The sequence below is a fragment of the Carlito syrichta genome, unplaced genomic scaffold (assembly GCF_000164805.1).
Source record: "Carlito syrichta isolate Samal-C Ts95f unplaced genomic scaffold, Tarsius_syrichta-2.0.1 Scaffold315593, whole genome shotgun sequence".
NCBI classification, from domain to species: domain Eukaryota; kingdom Metazoa; phylum Chordata; class Mammalia; order Primates; family Tarsiidae; genus Carlito; species Carlito syrichta.
In genome coordinates, this window is record NW_007259689.1 from 258855 (window position 1) to 282312 (window position 23458).

General features: G+C 37.7%; 1 protein-coding gene across 1 annotated transcript in view; it reads right to left on the bottom strand.

Moving 5' to 3' along the window:
* The window catches only part of GRXCR1 (glutaredoxin and cysteine rich domain containing 1), a 144517-nt gene that overhangs the window by 58083 nt on the left and 62976 nt on the right, over window positions 1-23458 (bottom strand). The window contains exon 2 of the mRNA XM_008073018.1: window positions 12948-13190. Within this exon, the coding sequence (XP_008071209.1) occupies window positions 12948-13190 (243 nt within the window). The remainder of the gene's footprint in view (window positions 1-12947; window positions 13191-23458) is intronic.

Consider the following 23458-nt stretch of genomic DNA (forward strand, 5'->3'; position numbering starts at 1 on the left):
TCAGCCGTAAAAAAAGAACATCTTATCATTTGCAATAACATGGACGAACCTGAAGGACATTGTGTTAAGTGAAATAAGTCAGTCACAGAAAGGCAAATACTACATAAATACCACATGATTTCAGTTATGTGTGGAATCTAAAAAGCTGAACCTATAGAAGTAGAGTAGAATGGTATTTTCCAGGGGCTGTGGTTGCTGAAAGCAGGTGTCTAGGGAGATGCTGGTCAAAGGTAATAAAATTCCAGTTAGATAAAAGAAATACATTCAAGAGATCCATTTTATAAGTTGGTGACTATAGTTAGTAGAAATATATTGTATTTTTGAAAAATGGTAAGAGAATGGCTAAGTGTTCTCACCACAAAAATAATAGCAATGTGAGGTAATATATAGATTAATTAGCTAGATTCAGTCATTCCACAGTGTACATGTACTTCAAAATGTCATGTTGTACATGATTAAAACAAACAATTTTATTTGTTCATTTAGAATAAAATAAACAATTTAAAACTGCATACATGCAAAAGAATAATTGAGATGGACTGCCTATGGAAGGAAGGTAAGGGCAGGGAGGAGAAGGATTTGGTAACATTCTGTTTATTAACCTGGGTGTTGGTTACATGAATGTGATCACATTGTGATCATTTTTTCTGACTTATATACTTATAATTTATGAATTATAATATTTAAAAATAAAGTTTATTTTAATAAGAATATGTGTTATCTGTTTAAGATAAAAAACACAATGAAAACCTTGAAAGAGTTCTTTAAATTGTTATAATTCCATGGAACCACTACCCAGTTAATTAATTAATTAATAAGTAGAGATTTAGGTCAACAGGCTCCTCAAGCCTTTTATCAGGTAGCAAGTTCTATGTCCTCATTTAACTTGTGACCAAGTTACAATAGATACAACTGCTTTATACTTTTATAGTGCCTGAGTTCAAAGTACTAAGTTTAAGACTCAAGTTTTGACATGTAAAAATTATTAAACCAGTGACCTACCAGACACTTTACAAGTAACCCACCATACAGCGAATTACAACAGACAAATTAAAAGTGTCAAAATTTTGAGTAAATATGACAATGGCTTTAAACCTGCCAAATGATAAAGACAAAATACACACCAAGGAAACACTCTGTGAGTGAAGCTATTCCTTGGATCCATTATTAAGGAATACTTAATGCCTACATGCCTCAAAAGTCCTTTTTCTTTAATTGACTCTAAGTTTTCAATATGAAAATCAAATTGTGCATAAACAGTTTTCAAAGTACTTACTGCTGTATGACCTTTCTTGCCATTGAATTAGCTGCAGCACCCAAAATATAAGTCAAAGAAATTGTAGTTGTAGTACTTCTACATTTCTTTTGTGAGAATAAAACTTGAAGGAAAATATGATGGACAAAGAAAGGGAAGAAGCCAACAGTGAAGATTTGGTCAATGGACCAAAGGTGAAATGTCACTGGTGATGCTACAGAAAAACTAAGGAAAAAGATGATGGTGTGTGACTGTGGAAATTTGAGGAAGATTTGATACTTTGATTTAGTTTCACATAGCCATACCTAGCATTCCAAACTGTTCTACAAACAAGTCGTGTGGGCATAAGGATTGTTAAAGCATAATTAACTGATTTGGTCAAGCAAAAGTATACAATTCTCCAACATGAAAATATTACCTATCAGTGAGCACATTTGACTCGCACACAAAGCCAGTATTAGATAAGGTCAAAGTTGCACATTGTCTTAGTCTGTTTTCTGTTACTTAGAGTATCTAAAACTGGATAATGTATCAGGAAAAATAATTCATTTCTTACAATTATATAGACTGAGCAGCCCAAGATCAAGAAGACACATCCAGTCTTGCTGGGGGTGGGAGGGTTTCTCTGCAGGGTTACAAGATGGCGCAAGACATCACATGGCAAAAAGGCTGAATGTGCTATTCAAGTCTCTCTTCTTCATATAAAGCCACTAGTCCCACTTCCATGGCAATACATGAATTCGTTAATCATAAGTAGATTAATCCATTCATGATGTCAGAGCCCTCATAACCTAATCACCACTTCTCAATATGGCCACATTGGGGTTTAAATTTCAACATGAGTTTTTAATGGATAAGTGCTGGAAACATAGCATGCACTTTGGTAGATTGTTGTGGGAATGGCCAGCAATTTGTTCTCACTTCATTGTATGCCCACCCCTACCACCTGCTCTAGCCTTAATAATATGAGCAATGGTTTACTGAATGCGTAGTACGTTCTAGTCACTGTAAGTTTTTAATACTTCATCTTATCTCATCCTCACAATACCCAGTACTGTAGATATTTATTATTCTTATCTAACAAAGATTAAATAACTTGTCCAACCTCTATAATCAGTAAGAAAGAGCTTGCACTTGCCTCCAGATACATCTACCTTCACAATACTTTTCTACTCCTACATTTGTAGAGGCGCTCTTAAAATGTGAGAAAATCAAGATCCCACAGAATACTACATAACTCTTGGCAAATGAGTAGACACGAGGCAAGAGAAAGCAGGTGGAGACAAGGAAAACTGAGTGAGTGGGAGAATTGTAAGGCCATTGATCAGAAGCAGAGCACTGAAATAAGAAACTAAGCCAGGCTTGGTGGCTCAGCCTGTAATCCCGTGCCTTGGGGAGGCTGAGGTGAGTGGATTGCCTGAACCTGTGGGCTCGAGACCCACCTGGGCAACTTGGTGAGACCTCATCTCTACAATAAATCAAAAAATCATTCGGGCATGGTAGCGCACGCCTGTAGTTCCAGCTAATTGGAAGGCTGAGGTGGAAAGGATCGCCGGAGCCCAGCAGGTCGAGGCTGCGGTGGCCAGGAGCGGCCACTGCACTCCAGTATGGGCGACAGAGTGAGACTCCAACTCAAAAAAAAAAAGAAATAAGAAACTAATACTGAGGGATGATTATAAAGTTTTTTTTAATGTTGAGAATAAAAATATCTGCAAGATCTCCCCCCTCCAAAATAAAATTGCTATGCTTTACAGGGAAACAGTGAAAATAAGGAAACAAGAGATGGCAACAGAACTTCTGTTTGGGAAAATTAGAAAAGATTTAGAGTATCACAAGAAGAAAACCAACAAGGTATTAATAGGAATATCAGATAATGGACCTAGATAATGCTGACAATACAACTTTGTTGTAGACCTCTTTGCTATGGTTTAAGGATTTTCTCTAATACGCCTTTGATGTGCTGGAGCAAGAAAGGAAAAACAGAGGGGTTTGCACAGGACAGGGAACTAGCAAACTTAGTCTACAGAACCTGTCCAGCGAGTAATTACAGACTGGCTATTACTATATTCCCGAAGATAGTAAGATAAAGTGACTAGTGAAACCAACATTGTCAGCCGGGCCTGGTGGCTTACTCCTGTAATCCCAGCACTTTGGGAGGTGAAGGAGAGAGGACTACCTGAGTCCGGAGGTTCGAGACCAACCTGGGCAACTTGGTGAGACCTAGTCTCTACAATAAGTTAAAAAATTAGCCGGGTGCGGTGGCACGCATCTGTAATTCCAGCTACTTGGAAGGCTGAGGCAGAATGATTGCCTGAGCATAGCAGGTCGAGGCTGCAGTACCGTGAGCTCTGACTCAAAAAAAAAAAAAGAAAGAAAAAGAAAACAATATTGTGACTATCAGATAAGAGAACTGTAAAGGGGGACAGGATAAATAATACCAGTGATGATAGAGCAAGTTCAGTAGGAGAACTAGTGGGAAAGATTGGAGGGCAGAAAACTATGGTCAAAGCAGGACATTTCTAGGTTCATAGTCTTGAATGTGGAATAATTTCAAGTGATAATTTCAGGATATAAATATGCCACTAAGTAATAGAATTGAAGGCCATTGTCAATTTATTGGAATTTTGAAGCCTCAATTTTAAAAAGCTATAGTCAGACATACCTAAAGGTGAATGCTGGCTATACCAATTGTGATCTGAAGATGTTTAAATAGTGTCTTAGTTATCTAAGCTTTAGTTTTCTTTGGGTAAAATATTTGGGTTTTGAGAAATGATAATAGTGCCATTCGCAGCATTATTGTAAAGAATGAAAGAGATAAAGCATGTAAAATGCTTAGCATAGTATAAAATTCAAATTAGCTTTTACTATCATGTCATTGTTGCTTTTCTTATTAAAAGATATCCTCAGTGATTCAGGAAAAAAAGGACACAAAAGCAATAACACAAGAAGGTACTGCTTAATTTCAGTTCTCAAAGACTGACTTTAGGCTAAATTTCAAACTTCTTTTTCCCTATGCTATCTGAATCAGAGTGAACAGGCCAATAACAAACACTTCATGGATTTGGACAAGTCTTGATGATTAAACATCCAACTTGCATGTTACCAAGTAATATCCAAGACGATAAAGGGTAGATTCAAATGCTCAAGAGACTCTCTGCCCACCAGATCTCTGATGAAATTGCTAATGATAGATAAAATGACCAAAAGAGCATAAAAATAATGTACAAATAAAAAGAAAGTGTAATAAAAACCTAAAGTTCCATAATTAAATGCTGAAAAATAAAAATTAGCTATAATAGTACCTGTGATAAAGTGGATCACAGCACTAGATAAAGTGCTCAAAGGTAGCTAAGGAGTGGGCAACTCTTCACTGGGAGCCATCTCCAAAGAATTCTTTTTAATGAGAAGTTCAATGTATAGGGATAAACTTTCTGAAAAATGTCCAGACACTCTAATATTATTTTAAAAATTGTACATATGTACCGTGAAATGGGTTGATAATTTTATCAGATTTTCAGAGACTCATATAATTCCCAAATTTTAAAACTGATTCTCACATACGAGGTCTGACAATTAAGTTCATGAACGCATCCTAGAAAATGTGATACATATTAATACCTCACTGCTTAATATCAATACAGTCACCTTTGAAGTACTCCCCTTGGGAAGCTATGCACTGGCAGCAGTGCCTAGTCCACCCACCAAAGCAATTTTGAAAGTCTTTTTCCAGAATGGCCATGAAAGCTATCATCATATTACCCTTGATGTCCTGAATGTCATCAAATGTCTTTCTTTCAATATTTCCTTTATCTTTGGTAAGGGAAAAAGTCATTAGGGGCCAGATCAGATGAGTGGGGAGGGTATGCTTATTTAATTATTTGTTTACTGGCTAAAAATTCCCTCACAGACATTGCCATGTGAACTGGTGCATTGTCGTGATGCAAGAACTCTTTGGGGACCATTTTTACACACACCTTTCTCATGCCAAGATTTTCAGTTAAGTTTTTCCTAGCTGTTTCTCTATCAATGTGTATTTGTTCTTCTTTGCTTCTCACAGTCAGCCGACAATTTGGCATACAATTAGATGAATTTTTGCAATGTTTTCATCAGCTTTGTTGTTGTTGGCAGTCCTGACCTCTGTTCATCAATGATGCTTTCTCTCCTCTCAGAAAAACATTTAATCCATTTCTACACTGCCATTTTCTTCATGGCATTATCCCCATAAACTTGGACTAACATGTCCTTGGTTTCACTTCCACTATTGCCAAGTTTAACAAGAAATTTCATGTTTGTTAATTGTTCTGATTCAAACTCTGACATTCTCCCAATGACAGCTCTGATAGTCATCCCAGAAAAAGAGTATTAAAATTATTTTGACAGGTGGATTAGGCACTGACATCAGTGTATATTTTTCCAAGGGGAGTACTCTGTAGGTGACCATAGTGATATTCAGCAATAACGTATGTAGCATTTTTTTCTAGGATGAAATCACTAACTTAATTGTCAGACCTCATATCTATAGTAAATACTTCAAGAAGGTTTAAGGCAGAACAGTTTCAAAGCCTAACAAAAACAATTAACGTTTTATTGATGGTTTGTGGCACTAGCTATCATTTTATTTATTAGTACATCTCAATATAGAGGCACCAAATGTACCATGAACTCCCTGCCACTAGTTCCCCCATCATCTCTGCAGCTCATAGTATCAGTGCAGATAATAAAAAGTTGTCGGGTACAGGGAAATAATGAGTAAGAAACACACACAGCTTGGAGAAGGACCTTGTTCTAGGCAACCACTCAAAAAAAACTTGCCTGGCTCACCATGGCAGACACTAACTGCCTAACCAGGATATATGATCTCTCTTTTCTATGTGATACTAAGAAAAATCTGATTTTTTCCTTTTAGCTTATCCATATACTCACCTAGAAGATCACAATGATCATCTTATTTGCAATTAACAATAACAATAAAATGTATGTGAAAGTTTATTTCAGAAAGATTTCTGAAATAAAAACTCTTTTTAAAAGGAACTCCCTCAACTAAGATGCATGCCTTTTTTTTCTTTTCTTTCTTATTCCCTTTCTCCTTGGAATATAGGTATGATGGCAATAGTTTCAGCACCTATTTTGAACCATTAGGAGATCTTGAGGATGGACAATATATGCTAAGAATGGCACAACTAAAAGATGGAAAGGTCCTAGACGATATCATGGAACTGACACACATCTCTATACATTTTTCATGTGAAAAAACAAACCCCTAGTTTTTCAGCCTCTAGGTTTTGTTGTTGCTGTTGTGTGTGTGTGTGTGTGTGTGTGTGTGTGTGTGTGTGTGTGTGTGTGTAAAGGTAACACTGTTAGAAGTGAATGTAATTCATAACTGCCATAGTCATCAGTCTGAAAGTTTCACTTTATTTTGTTATTTTGCTTGAATCAATTGATGATTTATTTTGATGGACAAAAATAATTTTAATTTTTTTTATAATATTGGACACTAGAGAACAATGAGCTATGATCTCTGAGAGGCAGAAAATAGATGAACTGATCTCTATTGTACCATGGCAGCTATTCCAAGCTGTGTACAGGAAGGGGAACCCAAGCAGAGTCTGGCAGACTCCCTGAGTTATGGAAACAGACTGGAAAGCTTAGGAGACCAAGATGTCTAGAGTTCACAGGACAGAGTTCTAGAGAGTAAAGAGCTCCACAAAGAACTCTGGATATAAGCACACATCTATCAGAGTGGCTAAAATCAAGAACACTGACAATACCAACTGCTGGTGAGAATGTGGAGCATAAGGAGCTCTCATTTATCACTAGTAATCATTTTAAAGGGTGCAGCCATTTTGGAAGGCTGTTTGTCAGTTTTCTTCAAACTAAACATACTCCTGCCATATGATCCAGCAATTATGTCTCTTGTTTTTTTACCCCAAAGAGTTGAGAAACAAATTTCTATTCAAAAATCTGTACATGGATATTTATAGCAGCTTTATTCATAGTTGCCAAAACTTGGAAGCAATCAAAATGTTCCTCAGTAGGTGAATGGATAAATAAGGTTTGGTACATCTAGACAATAGAATACTATTTAGCACTAAAAAGAAATGAGTTATCAAGCCACAAAGAGACATGGAAAAAAATTTAAATATAACTCAATGGAAGAAGCCAATCTAAAAAGGCTACATATTGTATAATTCCAACTATATGACATTCAGGAAAAGGTAAAACTATGGAGACAGTAATAATATCAGCAGTGAGAAATAAACAGGCAGTGCACAGAGGATTTTTAGGGCAGTAAAATTACTCTGTTGGATACTATAAAGATGGATACATGCCTTTACAAATTTTTCCAAACCCATAGAATGAAGACCATCAAAAGTTACCCCTACTGTAAACTACAGACTTCAGATAATGATGATGTGTCAGAGCAGGTTTATCAATTGTAAAATATCTACCACTCTGGTGGGGGATGTTGAAAATGGGAGAAACTGCCCATGTGTGGGAGCAGAAGCTATAAGGGAAATTTGTGTACCTTCTGTTCAATGTTGCTGTGAACCTAAAACTGCTCTAAAACGTAAAGTCTATTTAAAAACTTGAATTTCTAATACACTGGATGGAATTAACAGAATATTAGATATTATAAAAGAAAAGATCAGGGATCGTGGAGCTTTACCAACAGATGTTATCCAAAGTGAAATGGAGTAAGCTATGGAACGACTTTAAGCAGACAAATATGAATGTGATTGAAGCACCTGAAGAAGAAGAGAAAAAAGAATACAGAAATAATATTTGAAAAAATAATGGTTGAAATTTTTCCAAATTTTATGAAAATTGTAGACCTGCAGATCCAAGAGTCTCTAAGAATCTCTCATGAATAAGCACTAGGTAGAAGAAGCATGAAGAACACTACACCAAGATGTATAGTCATCAAGTTTCTCAAATCCTGTGATAAAGAGAAAAATCTTTAAAGTATCTGGGGGGGGTGAGGGATGTAAGACATATTATATACAGAGGAACAAAGATAAGGATGATAGCTGATTTTCATTAGAAATAATGGAAGTGAGAAAACAGAAGAGCAACTCTAAAGGACTGAAAAAAAAGGAAAAAATATCCACTATAGAATTCTGTACTCAGTAAATATATTTTTTGAAGACAAAGGTGAAATCAAGATTTTTTAGAAATAAAAAAGCTGAAAAATTTATCCACAGCAAATCAACAATACAATAGCAGTGTATAAGAATTCCTTCAAATAAAAGAAAAATGATGGCAGATGGATACTAAAATCTATACCAAGGAACAAAGAGCACCAGAAATTAAAATTCCAGAGGATAGAATACATCCAGACTCATTCCATGAGGTAGCCATTACCCTGATTCCCAAACTAGACAAAGACATTACCAGGATAGTAAACTATATTGACAGAAAAATCAATGGTTACCAGGAGACTGGGGTTGGAAGAAGGAGTTGACTACAAAATGGCATGAGGAATCTTTTGGAAGTTATGGAAATGCTATGAATCTTGAATATGCTGGTAGATTTATGAGGGTACACGTCTGTCAAAACTCACTGAATTGTGTACTTTAAATGAATACTTTTATACCTTAATAAAGTTCATTAAACAAAAATAAATAAAAATCGCATATCTGGCAAATACTGTGATTTGGCTTACTTGATAACAAATTCAATCTCCTTCTAGAATGTCTTTCTGTACTACAGAGTCTAGAAAACTAAAAAAGTGCATTTTCCAGATTCCTCCACAGTTAAGTTTGTGCCTTACTTAGTATCACAAATCAAATACACACACTACAGACTTTACTTAGGAACAGAATTAAGTAGAAAGAAGGGCAGAGGAGAAATTATCTGTTTTGCTGATGTGAATCTGTCAAAGGCAACAAGTTTCTGGGGCTGACTTCTTGATTATGGCAAAAAAAAACTACGGGAAGACCATTTCTGCTGAAAAATTTTGTGGGCAGTCCTTAGAAATGTGCCTAGAGTCTATACTTCTAGCCTATAAACTAGTTAAGCTCAATAATAATTGTCTTCATTCTTAAATGGAAAAATATACTACTTTAAATAGATATAGAATTACCAAGCAGTTACATCTCAGTATCAGCTAGTTTAAGAGATCAATCTTGATCATCTACCCTTCTATTCCTCTCTGTCACTAGAGACTTCATTTAGATTCGTTCTGTGTTTTACAATTTCATTGCAATATGGATTTGTGGATTTCCACTGTAAATTAGGTTTATAGTTGGTCCAGATAAGTCACTACTTCTAACTTATTTCCTACTGAAATCTTTAAGATAATTCATATCCCAACTATTTGAACACAGCCTATCTGTGCCAAGAAGATTTTTTTAAATGCAAAACAATGGAACAGTTGCCCTAAGCAAGATTCAAGCTGAATCTTCCCTCCCCTTCCCCAACAATGGAGTCTCCAAGGGCAAGGGCAGTATAGATTTGTCTTCTACAGTAATTGTATTTCCTTGACTGTTTCATTGCTTCCATCTTCAGTTTTTAGTTTGGCTGGGAAGGGAGTCAGCAGGAAAGAAAAGAGTTTAATGTCTTGTAATTCTTCCATTCTTGCCCATTGAACTCTATTATCTTCACTTCAATGAAGATAACTAAATTCTTCTGGCACCGTCCACCCAGGGTCAGTGCCACTGGTGGCAGTATAATAAGGGAGGTACAAAAAGTTCTCCATTCCATTTCATTGCCCTCCCTCCCCCAGCCCCCATCTGCCTCCACATGCCTCTCTTTCTGTCTCTGTCTACTTCATTCTCTGATTGTCTGTCTGTTTTTCTCTCTCCCCCTCCTTTAAAAAAAAAAGTTGTATTGTGCAGATGATTCAGGCATCTAGATTTTTCTCATCCATCTAAATTTAAACAAAATCAAATGGTTTCATATGACTTTAAAAACATCATAGATGTTAAGGAAATTACCAACATCAGCTTATTTTCTTCCTGAAAAATTATGCCAAAACCCAGCAGAGGGCATCCTTCCATTTCAGATGCATGAATAGTGCAAGAAAAAGGCTCTACCATTTAAGCAACGCATTTTGTTTACACTTGTGCAGTAGAATTTAAATCAAGGTGGTATGGCAGTCGGGGGTTATATGTTGTTCTAGAGGGCTGACCATTTTGAGTTATAGATTTAGAAGTAAATTTTTTTTCATGAGAAAAAAAAGAGGAGGAAAAATCTGTTTCTGAACTCCCTCCAGGTTTGAAGCATTAACTTCAAGTTACAGAAACAGCAAGGCAGCACCTGTGTGATACTTCCCACAACTAGACTACCATGCGTGTAAATAACATGCTTGCAGAGAAAAGATAATTGAGATAGAAACATGCTCCCTTGTATCATTTGTCTGTTTCACTCTCCCTCTGAGATCCCTCAAATTGAAACACAAATGGTAGGGCAGGCATCATAACCTGAGATATTGTCTCAGATGTAGCAAGAGAATAGCACTTTGGCTTCTGGATGGGAACAGGAATAGTCAAGATCAGAATATCAGGTGGTGTGCTATTTACACCTAAGTAAGCAGGCAGTTGCCCACTAATTTTAGCTGCACAGTTTTATGGAAACTGAAATTCCACAACGAGAAATGTCTTACATAGTTAGAATATTTCTCAAGTCAAAAAAGGCAAAAGTCTATAATCCTTACAAGTTATAGTCTCCCTGGAAGACAGAGTTGAATTTATCAGATTTTTTTTTTAAGTCAGGGTCTTACTCTGTTGCCCAAGCTGAAGTCATGATCATAGCTCACTGCAGCCTCAATTTCCTGAGCTGAGGCAATTCTTCCACCTCAGTCTCCAAAGTAGCTGGGACAGAGGCATGTATCACCATGCCTAGCTTTTTTTTTTTTTTGTAGAGACAAGTCCTTGCTATGTTGCCCAGGCTGGTCTCAAACTCCTGGACTCAAGTGATCCTCCCTCCCTCCTTGGTTTCTCTAAGTGCTGGGCTTACAGGCACGAGCCAACATGCCCAGCTCATCAGACCCTTTCTTTATGGATGAATGTCTTAGGGAGAAAAGGAAAAAACATGAGGAGATAATGCAGCATAATTCATCCATCCATTCAGTGTGTTTATTTGAGCACCTTTCTCGCTCAGCCCTGTTCTAGGCACTAAGACTGTACCAACAAACAGCCAAAGATTCTTCTCCTTGGATGATATGCCAAAAACAAGGTCTTGGTGAGTCAAACAGAACTATCTTTGAGTCCTAGACTTGCCACTTAGATAGCTACATCACTTGGAGCAAAAGGGATTAATGTTATCTTTTGCAAAACAAGGATGAGTGTTAGTATATTTTTTTTCCAAGCACCGGAACTAAGCACTTACATGTGTTTTCTCAAAATCCTCACAATCAGCCTATAAGTCCTATTATAATTCCCATTTTACAAACAGGAAAACCAAGGCACAGAGTCACATGATGAGTACCAGAAAGCAAGAGTTTGAAACAAGGCCATCTGACTCTAGTGTTTACCTCTTACCCAATGTTCCATTTGGGAGTTGATCTCTAAGTCTACCCTGAGGACTAGATGAGGTAAAGCTGAGAGGGCAGTAGAGTGTTATTATTGTTACTATTCTTTCTTATTTTTATCACTCTTATTACTGCCACTGTTGTCTTTTTCTGGGACCTAAGGGTATAAGTTGAAATATGCCAAACAAAGGATCAATACTTCAACCTCAAATCCCTCTACTTCAAAATATAGCGTGTACCCAGTCCTGGTTGAAAATATGACTGCAGAACATCATAGCTATTGAATCACTGCTTCACCGCATTTATCTTTTCCTACAATGACAGGATATTAAAACACAGATTGATTCCCTGAAACAAAATGTGAACATCTCCTGCTCTGGGTTTTTATAGCTTCCTCTGGAAGCTGGAGGTTAAGACCAGATGCTGAACAAAACCGAGATCCAAGTATCCATCTGTGGTCTGACAGCCTCCTTGTTCTGTGATGAGTGGTCGTGTAGTCAGCCCCTCATCCAGTCACTGGCACTCCTTGGCTCTGCTCTCTTCCTTTCTAAAGGGTACTCTAGCCCTCTCCTTGGGCTTCTTACTCAACAGATCGATGGGGGTCAATTACACTAACTGTATTATTCAAGGAGAAACGAAGCACACATGTTCTGTTGTTACTCTGGGAGTTCTCTCTGCTTACTGTAAACCTGAATTTATGTCTCACACGGCTTTATCACCCAAATCAAAAATAATTTTAAACAACAAGCGAATAAAATTCTGGCTCCAGGCCCCATTTCTTATTGATTCCATTCAGGACTGTCATCTTAGGCTCATTAGGTAGGAAACTGAGTGTTTGATAATGGGATATAAAAGAATTCACAAATATGTATCTTATAAATATTCCATATTTTTTGCCTGCACTAAAAAAGGTAGTTTTTATCCCACATGTCAAGCTTCACAATGCAAAACTCAAGTCAAATGAATACTTTAAAAATTTATTCCGATTCAAAAAGGCAGCTTCATGCTGATTTTATCTCACTGTGCTTCTGCAGGGATGAGCACTGCGGTAGCATATTGTCTGGGACAGAAATAAGTGCTTCAATCCCTTTGGTTTGAGCTCCAGAAAATAGCACGTGTCCCAGTATTTATGTTGCAAGTCAGGTTGTCACATATACTTGAAGATTTTGATCGACGTTGGTTGGGTTCCCTGACGAAGATTTTCCTTAACAGAGTACTTACCCCAAGATAGTGGCCATCGATGAACACAACAGGGAGGGAAGGGGCTTCGGAAACTCGTCGGCATCGCTCGTCTAACTCTTTTCCATATTCACCATTCAGGGCTATGTTTTTCTCTTCAAATTTTACTCGATGGTTTTGGAAGATCTTTCTAACCAGTTCACATCTTTCAAAGGTTGTCCGGACCACACGAAGACAAGTGGTATAAATCACTACACGGTCAAATTCCAGATCTGTTGATGGTTGCTGAAGGGAAAATATTGTAGTTGTCAATATGTTTGCTTTTACTCTCTTATATTGCATGATTTTAAGACAGTTAACAAGCCTTAACAAATGACTTATACATTAAAGTCATGCAACAGAAATTGAATGAGTTCTTTATTTGTCAATTCGAAGACATGTCACTTTTATTTAGAACCCCTGTCATTAGGATAGGGATGGCAATCAATATAATTTAAATAACATAATTTTTTTTTTCTACTTAACACATCAAGTAATGGTATATTTTAAAGTTGATTATGTCTCACATGGGATGCCATGTGGAAAAATAATAAATGACTGAATTGTTTTTCTTATGCTTTGCAGTCATTGTTCGGTTACTCAATCTGCCCCTTAAACCCTAAGTAAATGCCACAGAATGGTCAAAGTTAGCATTTAACCTGTTGAAAAATTCTTCTACATATCAATTTATCAATCTTACAGTCTTTTGAGCAATAATATTTTTGGACACAACAAGAACTATATCATAGGATTGTTCTGAGGTTAAAGTAGCACAACACATATACAAGTGCTCTGCTGAATGTTAGGCTTCTCAGAGAGGCCTGGAGGGACCAAGCTGGCTTCACAACTGTTGAGGAATAAAAAATGTATAAGGAAAGACAGAGAGAGTGGCATCTAATAGAGACAAACATTACACAGTTTTAGGCAATTGTTGGCTGGCAGGCATGGGATTCTAGTGTTGTTAGAAACTATTATTTTATTTTATTTTATTTTATTTATTTATTTGAGTTGGAGTCTCACTCTTTCTCCCAGACTGGAGTGCAGTGGCACACTCACTGCCACTGCAACTTTGACCTGCTGGGCTCCGGCAATCCTTCTGCCTCAGCCTTCCAAGTAGCCAGAACCACAGGCGTGTGCTACCATGCCCAGCTAATTTTTGATTTATTGTAGAGACGAGATCTCACCAAGTTGCCCAGACGGGTCTCAAACCTGTGGGCTCAGGCAATTCACTCGCTTCAGCCTCCCAAAGTGCTGGGAATACAGGCTGAGCCACCAAGTACGACCAGAAACGATTATTTTATACAGAAGCTTAACATCTAAATTTTACAGGAAATTTTGTGATGTTAAAAGATGGCCCACAACTTAAAATGTTTTTGAAGACTATGTGGACCAATATATCTGAAGGCTGAATGTGGCATGAACAGTCAATGTATTAACACTATGGGAAGGAGAGCATGGGCTTGAAAATCAGATGTACCTGGACCCTGCCACTGGCCATCTATGTGTCATTAGGAAGCTAATAAGCTGTTAAGTCTCAGTTTTATCATCTTTAGAATATGATAATAACAATACCTAATAAATTAAGTAAGAATGAATAGAAAATCAACTAGTATAGAGCTTGCAATGTAGTACTGTTCTAAGTTAAATAGAGAAAAATACTATACCTCACATCATGGAATTTTTAAGAGAAAACACAAACAAAAATAAATCAATGTGAAAAATCAGAGTAACTAACAACAACAAAAGGTGATCATTACCCTGTTTTAGACTTGAAACAATAATCATTAAACAGAGCGACTAAATGCCCAGGAGTCGTTGGCTCCTCTTCATGTTCACAGTTAAGGGCAAGGAGGCACAGGAACTCACTGTAGACATTACAGCTTTTGGAAGAGCACTTGAAATTCTCCTATTTCTCATTATATTGACTGTGTAATTATGCATCATCCCATGCACTGTAAATGTCCTCTATCAAAATGTTCTGCTGTGTCCAATTAGCTTCATTTACTTTTGGTAAGGGTACGATTTTATTCTCTTGCACGTGAATACACAGTTTACCTTACACCAGTTATTGAAGACACTATTCTTTTTCCATCATGTCTTTTTAATGCCATTATCAAAAATTAGTTGACTATGCTTGGAATTATTTCTGGGCTGTATTTTGTTTCATTGATCTATGTGTCTGTCTTTATGTCAGTACCATAGTGTTTTGATTACTATTGCTTTGTAAAATAATTTGAAATCAGGAAGTGTGATGCCTCCAAATTTGTTTATCTTTCCCAAGATTGTTTCCGTCACTTTTAGATGCTGTCGTAAGTGGATTATTTTGTTTACTTATTTTTCAGACAGACTATGGGTGAAAAAAATACAACCGATTTTTTGTATGTTGGTTTTGTATCTTGCCACTTTACTAAAGTCATTTTAGCTTTAATAGTTTTTTAGTGGAGTCTTTAGGGTTTTCTACATACAGAATCATGTCAACGGCCAACAGATAATTTCACTTTTTCTTTTCCAATTCTGTTGTCTTTTGTTTCTTATTCTTGTCTGATTGCTCTAGCTAGGACTTCCAGTATTGTGTTAAATAGAGTGGACAACCTTGCCCTATATCAACTCTTAGAGGAAAATATTTCAGTTTTTCCCTGTTGATTTTTATATTAGCTGTGGGCTTTTTCATAAATGGCCTTTTACACATTGAGTAATTTTCTTTCTAGGCCCTATTTTTTTGAGAGATGTTATCACGAAAGGATGTTGAACTGGATGTGCATTATATTTTGAGGAACTCTATTGTATCACATAGTCAGCTTAACAGAGAAACTTGATTATGCCCCTTTAAAATAACTGCTAGTCATTCAATCATAGAATAATTTATTTGACAAGCACGATGCCAGGCACTGGTATAGAGTGGTGAACAGCAATACAATTAATTATCAACACGGAGCTCATAGCAAAGTCTAAAGTAATAAAAAAAAACCCAAAAGTTACATAAGCAAATAAAGAATTACAAACTGTTAGGTACTATGAAGGCAACATACACATAGTTAGGAAGAGATCCTATAGTGGTGACCTCTCTTCTTGTTTTAGAGATCAAGAAAGCATTTTCTAATATTTGAGCATGCATTGGAGGAGTAAGGAGTTAAAAGAGAAATTCAGATACTAAATAAAAGCCAAGAGAGTGAGCATGTGAGAAAAAGTTATTTCATACAAGTACAAAGATCTTGAGATGGGAGAAAGATGGCATGTTTGAGATTCTTCAAAGGATCTCCTGAAACACACAAAGAGAAAACAAAATGCAATTAAATGTTACTAGCTAGTTAGGGCTGATATGTTGTATTTTATATCTGCTTTAAAGATCTTGGACCTTTAACCTTAGAGCAATGGGGACCTCCTGAGGCTTTTTTTATTGTTTGTTTGTTTGTTTTGTTTTTTTGAGTTGGAGTCTCACTCTTGTCACCCAGGCTGGAGTGCAGTGGCATGTTCACGGCCACCGCTGCCTCAAACTGCTGGGCTTAGGCGATCCTTCCACCTCAGCCTTCCAAGTAGCTGGAACTACAGACACATACCACCAAGTCTGGCTCTGAGGCTTTAAGAAGGATGAGGGGGTTGTACTGAATCTGGTTTACATTTTAAAAAGATGAGTAAGAAGGGTCAGCACACATAGTTGTGCAAGATGTGCACTGCACAACCCTAGGTAGTGCCATTAGCAGTATAGTCTAATTGAATGGTTTCCTCAGGGTTGTGTAGGCCACACTTTGAGCAAACGTATTCAGTCTCTTTGCCCATTCCCTTGATCTAAGAATTAAAATTGAATATGAAGAAAATTCAAGATAGGAAGTATGGTTAGTTATTAAAATACCCTATTCAGCAAGATGCTTTTTTAAAAAAAAAAAGATCTTATTGTGCAACTTGTATGATTTGAACAAAGGTCTTCCTAGAAGCAGTGGTAGATAGAATGATTTCTCAAGGTCTTTTCCAGTTTTATAATATGAATTTTGAATGATATTTTCCTTGACAAAAAAAATTCTCTTCTAATTTGCTTCATTTTCTTTCCCTCAACAGATTTGTCAAAGCATCTGGCCAGAAATCTAAAAATAGCCTCTCGATGATGCACTGTCCCTCTTCTCCCTTCCCGAGGGTTTCCATGGGAATAGCATACAAAGGATGGATGCGTCTGAGACCACGCTGAGAAGTCTCTGGGGTCTGCAACCCGCTGACTCTGAGAACAGATCTCGGTGGTAATAAAGGAAGGCCATTTTTTTTTCTCTTTTCATTGATCAAAATGATGAATTTTAAGGATGCCCGGAAACCTTACAACAACCAGCAACGCACGTAGATGTGTTGGAAAGGGATAGGAATTGCTGTAGATGAGACAAGGGGTTTCCAAACTGCCAGCCCATGTCCTTAGCCTGCACTCTGCCCTGCAATAGCCACGGGGAAATGATAAGTATGTCAATCATTTGCTCATCTTGTGACAATTGCAGAGCTCTCACACCCACTGGAACTGCTCCTGGAATTCAGACTAACAATGATTCTCCACCGGTGCCTCACAGAGGATCAATGTGGGACAAGCTCCCTTCCTAAGGCAGGAGAAATCCAGTGAGTCTCTTCCAGCTGAGTCTGTGCAGGTCCAGCTTGGCCCTGGCTTTAAAGGTCTCCTGACATAGGCCTCCTGGTCTTGCCCCAGTGAATTCCCAAATCACTGGGAACCTAGAGGCCTTCAGAAAATTCCACAAACTCAGGTATTAAGCATAATTTAAAAAAAAAAAAAACACATGAATAAACATCAGTAACAGACATAATGCTGATAACTTAAAATTCATTTACTCCAGACAATGAGTTTCATGGTATTGCTGTACTTACAGGCTGAGAAACCTAGACTCAGTAATAATAAGTGTTCTCGACAAAATGACGGAGTTAAACATCAACAAAGTTAGAAAATTGGAGCCCAGGTGTGCACCCTTCCAAAGTCAGGTATGGTTTCCCCTTAGCTGAGCTGAGCCACTGAACCACACTGTTGTTTTTCTAATCCCTCCTCAGGATAAGGTTGTTTTTTTTGATAAACCACAAACCACTATAGGCATAATTCATTGTCCATGAGATCATGGTCATGATTTAAAGGGGTTTATCTCTTTACTAAATTATGCTTCCACGTTTAACAGTAAGTTACATCACAGAAGTCTAAAAAGATTCCTTGGTCTTTTTCAGTCTAAAAGGAAATCCTTTGAGATTCCTTAATCTTTTTTCCTCTACCGTAAAGACAAAGAGGTAGCCAGGCACTGTGACTCACATTTTGAGAGGCTGAGGCAGGAGGATCATTTGAGCCCAGGAGTTCAAGACAAGCAGTCTATAATTCTGAGTGATCTTTCACAGCAACAAAGGTCTGAGTATCACATGTTCTCACTCATAAGTGGACCTTGAACATCTATCATAATACTATAAGAAAAGGATTGGCAGTGGTGGGAATCTATGGGGGGGCAGGGAGGGCAAGGGTGGTGCGATTAACGGTAGTCAATATCTGTCTGGGAATGGGGGGACCCCCCTCATCGACAAGGGTGCCTGAACGATGCATATTTGTATACCTAACCCTTAACTGTACCCCACAATTTTAAAATAAAAAATTTTTAAAAAGACAAGCCTGGACAACATAGCGAGACCTTGTCTCTACAACAAATTTAAAAAAAAAAATAGCCAAGACTGCATGCACCCACAGTCCCAGCTACACAGGGAGGCTGAGGAGGGAGAATCATCAGAGCCCAGGAGGTCAAGGCTGTGGTGAGCTGTGATCGTGTCTTTGTACTCCAGCCTGGGTAACAGAGTGAGATCACAACTGAAACACACACACACACACACACACACAGAGAGAGAGAGAGAGAGATTGAGAGAGAGAGAGAGAGAGAGAGTCAAAGTGATTAGCCCAGAGCAACAGAGCCTGCCAAAAGGCAAACTGGGACTAAACCCAGATTTTTTTTATTTTTTCCTTTGAAAAATTTTAATGGCACAAACAAGAAAGGTTGAAGACTCTTTATTGGGGCCTTTTCTCCTTGCCACCTCACATTCCCACTCAAGAGAAAACATTTGGAGAAGGTTCTTCTAGATTTCTACTGATACGAGTTATATTTACCTTTTTCCTTAGACCAGCCTGGCTGCAGGATCAGAAATTTCAAAGAACAGGCTCATGCTGCTGGAAGCAGGACTATGGGCCCTGACTAGGGTAAGACACTTTAAATATGCTATTCTCTCTCCTTCACGATGATACTCTGTAAGCTCCTAGAGTTAAGAGTGTTAGCAGATGCTTCTTAATACTAAATTAAAATAAACAAAGCCCTGCCTGCTTTGCTCTCAGATCACATCTCAAATTCTCATTTTTGCACTTACCATGAATAAGGTGCATAAATTCACTTTATCCATGTCAGGTTTCTCTCTCAGTCTATTTCCTAGATTGGTTTCCATTCTAATCATACTCCCTATTCAGTGCCGAAGGTGAATGGTGGTATGCGTCATACACTCCTCCCCACACTTTAACCACAAAACACCAAGAAGAACTTCTCTGTGTCCTTCTTCTAGACACAAATTATAAAAATAATCATAATATTATTTATTACATGACTCCTTATATGTAGTTCTAGGGCCTGTGTGAGGGACTTTCTATATGCAATTTTCATTTATCATAGTAATAAAGGTTATGATCCAGATTTCATAGGCGTGGAAACTAAAGTTTAGACATAAACTTGAGGTGTTCAGATAACTCAGGGAGAAAAAGGATCGGGACCAGAATTTAAGACTGGGTCTCCCTCCCAAATCTTTGCTCTTTCCTTAGGAAGATGTTACATAACCTTCTTAAATACAAATGGCCCAAGGGCCACACTGTTGTAGAGTTGAGTGGTGAATTGTACCATGAAGGGACAATCTTAGAAACCCTAGTGCTCACCCTACACTTTCTTCTAATGTCTGTTTAAAGGTAACCCCCAGCCGGGCTCGGTGGCTCAGCCTGTAATCCCGCGCCTTTGGGAGGCTGAAGTGAGTGGACTGCCTGAGCCCGTGGGTTCGAGACCCGCCTGGGCAGCGAGACCTCATCTCTACAATAAATCAAAAAGTCAGCCGGGCGTGGTAGCGCATACCTGTAATTCCGGCTACTAGAAAGGCTGAGGCGGAAGGATCGCCAGAGCCCAGCAGGTCGAGGCTGCAGTGGCCGGGAGCGGCCACTGCACTCCAGTCTGGGCGACAGAGTGAGACTCCAACTCAAAAAAAAACAAAAACAAAAACAAAATAAATGTAACCCCCACTCTCCAACACACATTGTCTCATCACCCTGTGAAAAATGGCTCCTTTGTCCTCACCCAATTCTTTCCTTTTGAGTTCCTTATACTGTGGGACATTATATTGTGTATGTTCATTGTTTCATAAAGAAGATACTACCTCACTGAAGCAGGGACTTAGTTTTCTTCACTAGAATTAAGGATCCAGAATACAACCTGGTACATAGTAGATGCTCAATAAATATTTTCTGGCCTCTTTTCTATGAACTTAATTAGAACTTGGTTTGAATATCTCACTTAGGAACTGAATAGTCCTGAACCCATTTCTTAGCCTTGCTGTGGCTGAATTTTCTTATCTTTAAAATAGTGACACTATTGCCTACTTCATGGGGATTTGTAAGGATTAAATGATTTAATGAGTATAAGTCTTAGCAAGAAGACTGATGCATCATAAACTCTCAGTAAATGGTATATTTTTAAAATAATATCATCATTGTTATAAAACGTTATTGACACATATCAGTACGATCACCACAACTGCTGTAAACAAAAAAATCCACAGATGTCATCGACCTCACAAGCTTAAATGACAATGTTTGATCTCATAAATATAAAATGATTAAAAAGTTAAAACTTCTATTGAGGCAAACTGCTACTTAAATTGTTTGGGTTAGGTCATCAGTTATGGGAGCAGAAACAGCAGAGTTGCGCATGTAGATCAGGGATGTCACTGAAAAAATTCTCCTTTTCCAAATTTAGTTGCTCTCTTTGTGATGTGAAAGAATTGCATGAGCATAATATTTGCATGCAAAGATTTCAGTAGGAGTATTTTCTGTTTTCTTAGTGTTCCAAGGCAGTGCAAATAAACAAATTTCGGTTATTTCCTCAGGAATTATCCATTTGTCCAAATCAATTACTTAACAGATGTAGACATTAATTGAAAAATCAATGAACCCAGTGAATCCTCCACACCAAAAGATAAAGAAAAAGAATCTCTTTTCTAGAAGTTAAACTGAAACAATTGTTTTTATAGCACATCTGAGTTATTAAAAATAAAGGTGTTCCCCTCCCCTATCATGAAGACCTTAGAAGAGGATCATATGTCTCCTATGACATAGACATAAACATAGAAATAATATTGGCTCTGTTTCTCTGGAGAACCCTGACTAATGTAGTAGCTGTATGAATTTGGGGAAATCAGTTTACATTTATGGAACTAGGTTTTCTTGTCTGTAATATGGGAGTAGCTGTAAGCTAGCCCACAAGAGAGTTGTAGGGTCATATATAAAAGGCACATGAAGACACATTGTTAATTATAAAACTTAACAATAACACCACTTATCATTATTGCTCAATGATAATCCCACATGGCTGAGATAAAAGGACTAGGATGCAACTTAGGAATCACTTCTGGAAACTACATTTCTACCAAATAAAAATGCCCGTCTTCCAATATGAATACTTTGACTTCTATAGAAATTGTCACAAACATCATGTATTGACATTTTAGATTCTGCTCATCTCTGCAGATAAAACTAATATTGAGGTGAATGCCCAAAACACCATATTCAGAGACATCCAATTCCAAAGCAGCAAATAAATCAGGAACATCCTACAAATGGAAATATTTGGGGTTCTTTTGTTTTGTTTTTTGAGTCAGAGACTCACTCTGTCACCCAGGCTGGAGTGCAGTGGCATAATCATGGCTCACCATAGCCTCGACTTCTTGGGCTCTGGCAATTCTTCTGCCTCAGCCTCCTGAGTTGCTGGGACTACAGGCATGTGCCATCACACCCAGCTAATTTTTTTTCTTTTTGTAGAGATGAAGTCTCGCTATGTTGCCTAGGCTGGTCTTGAGCTCCTAGGCTCAAACAATCCTCTCACCTTGGCTTCCCAAAGTTCTGGGATTAAAGGTGTAAACCACCAGCCTTATTTTTGAAAATATTTTTTCTCTTGTCCTTTGAAATATCCAAGTTTCAAAACCATAAGCAGTTAAACGTTGAAGAATGGCATCAGAATAATAAGTGATGGGCTAATTCTGCATTAATCATTTTCATAATGTTATTCTTCTCATTTTATAAAAACTCTGATGCTCCTTCTTAAAGGGAAACGTGCCCTCTCTCTTCACTCTCTCAAATACACACATATTATAAATAACTATCAGACAATAAAAGATGAAAGTCCTCCTCAGTGTTCTTCATCAAGAAAAATGCCTGAATAATCAATTAGATGTAGCTAATCACTTTCAGTGAATTTGGATATGATAAGAATCTGCTTCAGGGGCTGAAAATACCTGTGCTTCATCTCAGCTTGATGCTTTCATAAGTTTCAGTGATGAAGAAAAGTAAACTGTCTCTGTGGAATTCCCAGAATAGACTGAGAACTGAGCAATGAAGTCAGTGAAAACTCAGAAGTTGAGAAAATTGGACCCAGCCTCAGGCAAAGTCTTCATTCCTTCCAGGCTTCCAGATTTAACTCTTATGTTCCTCTGACTGTACTGCTAATCATGGTCCCAACGTCACCTAAATATAATCTTCTCCAGTTTCTAAGCCCTGCATTCAAGGGAAGACTATGGAAGACTGGAGACTATGGAAGATTGGAAGTTGGTGCAAGAAGCTAATATGAGTAAAGTTTTATGAGCAGTGAGTCCTTTAACTCTATAATTAAGGTGGTATTGTTATTAACTTTACAAAGGAAAAACGGAGACACAGAGAAATATGTGATATGACTAAAGTCAGGCAGCTAACAAGTGATGGAGCTAGTATTTGATCTGAGTAAATCACAGAACTCAAATCTTGACACAGCCTTCTTAGCCATGTACTGACTCTGACTCTATCTATATCCTGTGTCATTTGATAAACAACCAGAAATCAGAGAGACTGAAACAGAATTTATGAGTTCTAAACTTTCATGTGTAGAGAAATTTTAAGTAAACAGTGTATTCGTTTCATATTGTTGCTATAACAAATTATTACAAACTTAGTGGCTCAAAACAATGAAAATATCTCCTACAATTTGGGGGGTCAGAAACCTTAGATGGGTTTCAGTGGGAAGAAGTCAAGATGTCAGCGGGGCATCTAAAGTCTCTGAAGAGAATCTATCACTTTGACTTTTCCAGGGTCTAAAAGCATCCTGCGTTCCTTGGATCGTGGTCCCTTCCCTCCATCTTCAAAGTGCACTGCTGCAGTCTCTGCCTCCATTGTAACATCTCCTCTCTGACTCTGCCTTCCTTTAACAAGGACCCTTGCTCTTGCAGTCACACTG